We start from the raw sequence: 7125 nt of genomic DNA, 5'->3' as shown, positions 1-7125 counted from the left end.
CTTGGTTTCTATCCCCTTTTGTGACCTTTAAGTGCCCCGATCCTTTTGATGCAGCATTCATCTGATGAACCACAGTAGGCAGTATAGTTCCCTTCAGAGCTCATCTTTCACTTCCTTTGCACCCATCCCTGGTTTCCTCTTTAAGAGTTAAATAGCCCTTTCTGCAACCCATGCTTGAGATGCCATCCTACCTTCAACTCTGCTTATTGATGGACAATTATGCTCTCTGTCATTTATCTGTACCTGCACATGCAAACATATTGACTATTAGTCCACCAATATTAGTAAAGGGATGGTGATGCTCAAGTGTAAGTAACAAATTACAAGATACAAACAAAAAAATGTACCCTGACACTTGCCATCAAACTGTGTTTTAGCTCTAATCCTCCAAGGACATCCCTTGGCATTGCAGCAACCCCTGAACCTTTTGTTGTCTGATTTCTCAGTGGGCAACTCAAACTCCCCAACAATTGCATGTTGTCTAACTGCAAGTCTGAACTCAGGCATTGAGGGATAAATGGCTCCAACATCCATATCTGGATTATCCCTATCCCAGTTAATAAGTGGCTCTGAACTAGCTTTGTCATCAATAGGGATAACTGTTTCCTCCATTTCTTGCTGGATCTCTAGTGGGATAGGAACTTCTTCAGCTATAGCAGCTGCTGCTTCCTCTTCTGCAGCTTTGAACCCATATGCCTCAAATACTGCATCTTCATCAACTAACATAGTAGCCTCACCATCTTGATCATCACTGGGTATTATGGTTAGAGTGCTCCAATCAACAGCAGGTTCTAGGTGCACCGAAAGTTTTAGCTTCTGGAGACATAGCTATATCATCAGCTGCTTCTGACTGTGCTACAGATTGGGCAGTAATCCCAGATGTTGCACGACTACTAGCATTATGCCTAGCTGGTGCTAACTGACCCTTTTCCTTGAACTCACAGGCAAGATACAACAGCTTAACATCCATCCTAGCTCCCACCATTTCAACAAACTACTTATCAGTTGTTACCTTCCACTCAGTCCCACTTTCTATATCAACTCCCCACACAATCAGCTGCTGACTAGGCCCCCAGATAATGTTCGCTAGCCATTTTCTTGACAAAGTTACTTAGATTGAACACAGACCTACTGTCAAACCAGACATCATGCCTTGAATCTTCCATTTCTAGTGGCCCATGCTCCAGATTGGCAGTGAACTTAGCACATTCAACAATAATTCTAAACGCATTGCCAGGATCAATCCTGGCACATGTCGACAATGAAAACAGTTTGGAATTAGAATTGATCCAACTCCATAGCCATCACAGTGAATACAATCCATACAATATCCTACTTACCAAGGAGGGCAATCTGACAACTTCATTCTGCAAGACGAACAAATCCACTACCTATGAAGCGCAGTAACACACAAACCATGAACTTTAATGACCGCAAACAAAATCAAAACCCTAACCACCTGGGAACCCTAGGTGGCAACCGAAACCACAGAGGAGACGAAAGGGGAAAGAGAGCAGAGGAAGGTACACCTACATCCACGAGCACCGCCGGCCTTGCTTTCGCCGAACGCCAAAGATCCTCGCGTCGCTCCTCAATGCGAGGGAGAAGAAGAAGAATGGGGGCAGCTGAGGATACGGGGAGCGAGCCCACACGGTTAAGGGATAAGGCAAGGGGCAGCGAGATCTTTTTGCGTGCACCTGCCACGCTAGGTAAGCTGACTAGGCGTGCCACGCAGCCAAAATATCTATAAACTGGAAGTTTTGGTCAGTTTGGGGGCAAAAAATTAGGACCACGTAAAAATGTGGTAATTGAGCTCGTGCCAACCATAAGATTGGCAAAAAGTTAAATATCCCCAATATTTGGATTTTTCTCTTCTTTGCGTAAGAATAAATTTTAGATTAGGGTTTAATATGAAAACATCCAAACGTGGATCTGGCTTAGAACTGATGAACCGGACTGTGGATTAATAATTCCCTAAAATACGGAGGGTGTTTCTGCGAAAGCTGCTTGTCTTGTATCAAAAACAAGGAACCAGCTCTGCTCTGCTCAGTGTCCATTCCATCTGTCTCCTTCCCTGGCGGGCACAAAGCACGAAAGACTCTGGCCACGGCAAGAGGAGGAGGATCCAGCCGACTGCCGGCAGGCCGTTTCTCGGTGGGACGAAAAACAAGGTAAGATCTAACCTATGAAATTTCTAGGTTCCAAACGAGCCCTTTGTGTTTTGGTTCATCGATATTGGCTCTGTTCGTTTCTACTTTTCAGCTTGTTTTTCCAGTCGAAATAATATTTTTCTCTCACCACAAATCAGCCGAAACAGTATTTCGACTCGTTTTTTCAGCGAAGCGAACGGGGCCGGGTATGAGCAGATCCACCCATGGATGGGCAAGTTGAGCTGTTGTCTTCAGTTACAGGGTCGTCATGTATCGCGAGCGTAGAAACAAACTGTTCCAACAACGTCACGATAGTCTCATCCCCTTCTCCCCTTTTTCATCCACCCTTGAACCATGCTCCACAGTTTTTTTTAGAAAAAAGAAAGTTTTATTCCCTTGATAGAAGCCATTGGTGCCGCGGCAACCCCGAATCAAAAAATTCGACAAAATCAACGAAAACTTTTTTTTTGCGAAGGAAAACTTGTAACTCCAAGAAATTTTGCGATTGATCTCGGGAAACAATTTTTTATTTTGAAGAAACGATCTCGAGAAACATCGAACAAAGTAGAAGAAAATCTTGTACTGCTTCCGATCCATGGTGAAGGGCACCCATCGCGGCAGCGTTAAGGATGGTGGCGCTGAAACCTCGAGAAGAGCCACAACATCGCGACGACAAGCCCCGTTCGCTGGTCTGAAACTTAGGCTGAAAACACTGTTCCGGCTGATTTGTTGTGAGAGAAAAACGCTATTCGATTGGTTTGATGAACAGTAACTTATGAGTGGGATCAGCCGGCTGGCTGGACGAGTCCAGACCAGCGAACACCACCGCCGCACGGCAATGGGGACGAGATGGCGTCATTCTCCTTTGTTGACGCCTCGCCGAGGTCGTCAGTCTCCTACGGCTGTCGCCCTGTTTCTATCGAAGAAGGGGAAACATGTCCGACCAGAGGCAGGCCTACCGCACGCTCGGAGTGTTTCCAACGCAAGTAGATGTAATATGCTGGGGAGCGTCGCCTTAATACTAGATGAGTTAAGGCAGATCACAAACAATTTTTCTGATGACCAACTACTCGGCAAAGGTGCGTTCGGTAAGGTGTATAAGGTAATTATTACTTAAATCATATGTTTTCCATCCTGTAAAATATATATTACCAGCTATTTGTATAGATAGGAGAGCTAAATTTTGACAGGGAGTCCTAAAAAATGGGGATATGATTGCTGTGAAGAGGTTAACATGGAAAACCACAGGACTTCAGGATGTTGAATATGAGAACGAAGCCCGGCATCTCATGAGGCTTAAACACCCAAATATTGTGCAGATTGTAGGCTACTGTTCTGAAACAGAGATGAAACTTGTACGCCACAGTGGAACATTCGTCCGTGCTGAGGAGACAGAGAGGTTGTTATGCTTGGAGTACCTGCAAAAGGAAACTCTTCGTGGGCATATTTCAGGTACCACAATCCATTGTTCTATTCCTTTTTGTTCAAGTTTGAACTTCGAACTGCAATTTATATGTAGTTATTAGAGCATAGTTCCTATTCTAATATTATCCAGAGAACATGTACTTTCTTTAGCCATCATTTTTCTGATGCCCTATTGCAAATACCGACGAATCTTCTGGACTTGATTGGAACACGAGCTACAAAATTATTGAGGGCATTTGCTATGGTTTACATTACCTTCATGAGGAGTGGCAAGTTACCCCTATTATTCACATGGACCTAAAACCTGCAAACATATTGCTCGATGACAATATGGTGCCAAAAATTGCAGATTTCGGTTTGTCCAGGCTCTTTGGTGAAGACCAAACTCGAACATGCACTACAATTTGTAAGGGAACACCGTAAGTAAAATGCTACCTAGTTTTTCTTTTGAAACATACCTTTTTCTTTACATTTCTCACGCGTGGCTTCAAATTGACACACTGCTAATTCGGTGCAGGGGTTACATGGCACCAGAATACTTAGATAAAGGTGTGATCACAAAAAAGTTTGACATATTCAGTTTGGGGGTAATAATTATATTGACATCCCAGCAATATATTGCACGGGAATATATTGACACTTTAAGAGACTTGTATGTTTCTATTTTGAAGGCAGAGGCCTTTTTTCAGAATCTATTGCACGGGAGTACTAAACTTTCTGGACGTGTCATGTGTGATCTGACGTTGCAGGTGCTTAACAATTGGAGACATAGGCTCACAAAAGCACAAGGGTATACATCCCAAGACATTGATTACCAACAAATAAAAAAATGCATTCATATTGGTCTACTCTGTGTGAAAATTGATCGGGTGAAAAGGCCAACAATAAACCAAATTATCAAGATGCTAGAAAGATCAGATGAAGCATACCAAAACGAAAGAGAGGTAAAGTCACCACCAAATTACTCCTTTATTGGTCCCAAAACAAATCAACATCTAGAACTATTCGCAAAACCACCTCAAATTTTCTCCTTTTCGTTTTACAGATACCGGAAGAGCTGAGAAAAGTACTTGCGAGCCATTTCAACATTATTCCTGGGTAATTTTAACGTCATAAGCTTCTGCAACCTGTGTTATTACTTATTAGACTCATGAACTACAAATCTTATCTGAATCACATGTTCATTGTATCTGCAGAGCAAGAATTGAAAAGAACCTGCCTCCAACCTACAAACTTGTTTTCGTGACTAGCATGAGTGATGAAATATTTACAAAAAGGGATGTCCGTGCGGTGGATGGGGGTCAAATCAGGGTTAAAATGATTGTAAACAATCAGCAAGATAACAATTGTTCCCGTCTTCTTTCCTCCAATGTCAAGATTGTAGTTCTCGATGGTGACTTCAATGCGGATAATCGTGAGGGCTGGACACCTTACGAGTTTGATGACCATATAGTACGTCCACGTGACAAAGTTGGGGCGGTGCTTACGGGAAAGCTGGATGTTAAACTGAAAGATGGTGAAGCTTGTCTCCATGACATTACTTTCATTGATAATTCCAGCTTCACAAGGAGTCGAAAGTTCAGGCTTGGGGTAAAGCTTCTTGATGATCTTGGCGAGCGAGTTCAAGAAGGTGTAACTGAACCTTTCACTGTTAAGGACCGCCGTGGAGAAGGTAATCCTGAAACTGAGTTTGAAATTTGTACCTTCAATTTTGTACTTTTAAAATTCAAAACATGGATCCATATGTTTCTTACATTTACAGGATACAGAAAGCGTGAAATTCCAAGGTTAGACAAGAAACCGTACTGCAGACAGCTTGACAACGTGCCCCCTAATGCTGAAACAATGGTTTACAAGGAAACATGCCAAAATAGGCATGTCATTGATCTTAATATCCCACAAATGCCTTCTGATTTTGAGTCAACTGTGAGCTACATCGTCCCTCCATCTGACAAAAATGCAGAAACCATGGTCAGACCTCAGCGTACTTCAGGAGCTGAGGAGGTGACTGGCCGCCTTCCAGACATAGATGCCTCTAGTGATGTGCTCTATGATGAGCTTTCTTTCAACTCAAGAAGGCATAGTAGCAGAAGCCGCCCACCAACAGCTCGAGCTCTGGAAGCTCTTGCCTGTGGCTTTCTTGGGACCAAACAGAAGGGCAGGGAGGCAACTTTCCCATCTTCAAGCAGGAGCAGCAGACCTGTTCGGCGACCACGAAGATCACCTGATGTTGCACTGCCATTTCCTTCTGAAGGCAAAGAATGTACTTCTCGTTTTCCCGATCCACCCATGGATGTCAATGGATGGCGGATGAATAATCCTCCGAACCAAATGATTCACAGCAGCTCCTCTGATAAATCCACAGAAAAAGGTAGTCCTGACTTGTTTGGAGCAGACAAGTCTACTGATAAAGGAGTTCATGAATTGTTTGGCATACCTTAGATCACATGATAGTAAGGTCGATCATATCCTGCTATAGCTTTGGATTAGTCAACCTTTATTGAATGGATTGCTGCTGGTTAAGAGAGTGCAGTGATGGTATGGTCATAATGCAGCCTGCAGTAAGTCATGGGTGCTGCTTGTTCAAACTTTAGTTTGTTGTTGAGAAACAAATGGAAGAAGCTTATACAGCTGAGGTTTCTGTTTCATCTATAGTTTTGTGCATATGCCTATTGCCTAAATATTTCAGTCTTGATACTTAACAAGAACAGATGACACCAACGAACTACAAAGATGTGATCGACGATTCGTTTCCCATCGGCGCTTCATCCTCCAGTGGCTTATCAATTTTTATGTGATAGAATCATGTGCTTCTTGTTCGGAAGCCTATGATGAATCTTTTACCTTTTTCTTTGAGATTTTATGATTAAACTTTACTGAGAGTTATACTCTTGCTTTTTATTACATGTACTATGTGGGGGTAGCTGAACAATTGTAATAGCGCACCATATAAGAACTATACCTGAACTAAACTTGAGAGTTGAGACTGTATCTCTGTCGACAAGCCCAGAAGACCTAATGTTCTAAGCTTGTGAAAATGCATATGTTCTCTGCGTACTTGTGAAAAGTCTGTATACTCTGTTGGAACCGGTGGTGACCACTGAGTTCACGATCTTGGAGCTGGCTTGCAGCCGGCCCGGCTCGTTACGAGCCTGCGCTCCCACAGGTCCCAGGTCCACCGAAGCTGACAACATATAAGGTCTTTGGGCCTTACTCAACCCAAAAGACTGGCCTGAAAGGTGGGGGCTTCTTCCACCTTATATGTTGTGCTCCCCTACCATCGCTACATGATGTGGGACTAAACCCCAACAATCTCCCCCTTAGTCACACATCGGGGTGCCCCCGCCATATGTGACGCTCGAGATTTTTTTATCGGGTTTAGCTTTTTCTGACCTCGGGTACCGGCTCTGATACCAATTGTTGGAACCGGTGGTGATCACCGAGTTCACGATCTTGGAGCTGGCTTGTAGCCGGCCCGGCTCGTTACGAGCCTGCGCTCCCACAGGTCCCAGGTCCACCGAAGCTGACAACATATAAGGCCTTTGGGCCT

General features: G+C 43.7%; 1 protein-coding gene across 4 annotated transcripts; it reads left to right on the top strand.

Moving 5' to 3' along the window:
• The first annotated feature begins 2059 nt into the window (after positions 1 to 2059).
• LOC136509306 (uncharacterized) lies at positions 2060 to 6601 on the top strand. 4 transcript variants are annotated; one of them, XM_066504122.1, is made up of 8 exons: positions 2060 to 2839; positions 2920 to 3252; positions 3341 to 3602; positions 3925 to 3994; positions 4093 to 4519; positions 4621 to 4673; positions 4772 to 5247; positions 5338 to 6601. In XM_066504122.1, the coding sequence occupies exons 2-8, from the start codon at positions 2926 to 2928 to the stop codon at positions 6015 to 6017; spliced, it is 2295 nt and encodes a 764-aa protein (XP_066360219.1). In that variant the 5' UTR covers positions 2060 to 2839; positions 2920 to 2925; the 3' UTR covers positions 6018 to 6601. The 4 variants fall into 4 exon arrangements, with proteins under 4 accessions (XP_066360219.1, XP_066360220.1, XP_066360221.1 ...); XM_066504123.1 differs by having other exon boundaries at positions 2060 to 3252; positions 4093 to 4162; positions 4325 to 4519; XM_066504124.1 differs by having other exon boundaries at positions 2060 to 3229.
• Positions 6602 to 7125: the final 524 nt, after the last annotated feature.

The sequence above is a fragment of the Miscanthus floridulus genome, chromosome 15, assembly GCF_019320115.1.
Source record: "Miscanthus floridulus cultivar M001 chromosome 15, ASM1932011v1, whole genome shotgun sequence".
Classification (NCBI taxonomy): Eukaryota; Viridiplantae; Streptophyta; class Magnoliopsida; order Poales; family Poaceae; genus Miscanthus; species Miscanthus floridulus.
The sequence above is the reverse complement of the archived record's forward strand: the minus strand, read 5'-3'. Positions and strand labels throughout refer to the sequence as shown.

Excerpts from the sequence above, each read along its gene's own strand:
- LOC136509306 (XM_066504122.1), top strand. The coding sequence starts at position 2,926 with ATGAGTGGGATCAGCCGGCTGGCTGGACGAGTCCAGACCAGCGAACAC. Across the intron at positions 3,603-3,924 it reads TCTTCGTGGGCATATTTCAG|ATTTCGGTTTGTCCAGGCTC; the intron begins GTACCACAATCC and ends CAAAAATTGCAG. Across the intron at positions 5,248-5,337 it reads TAAGGACCGCCGTGGAGAAG|GATACAGAAAGCGTGAAATT; the intron begins GTAATCCTGAAA and ends TTACATTTACAG.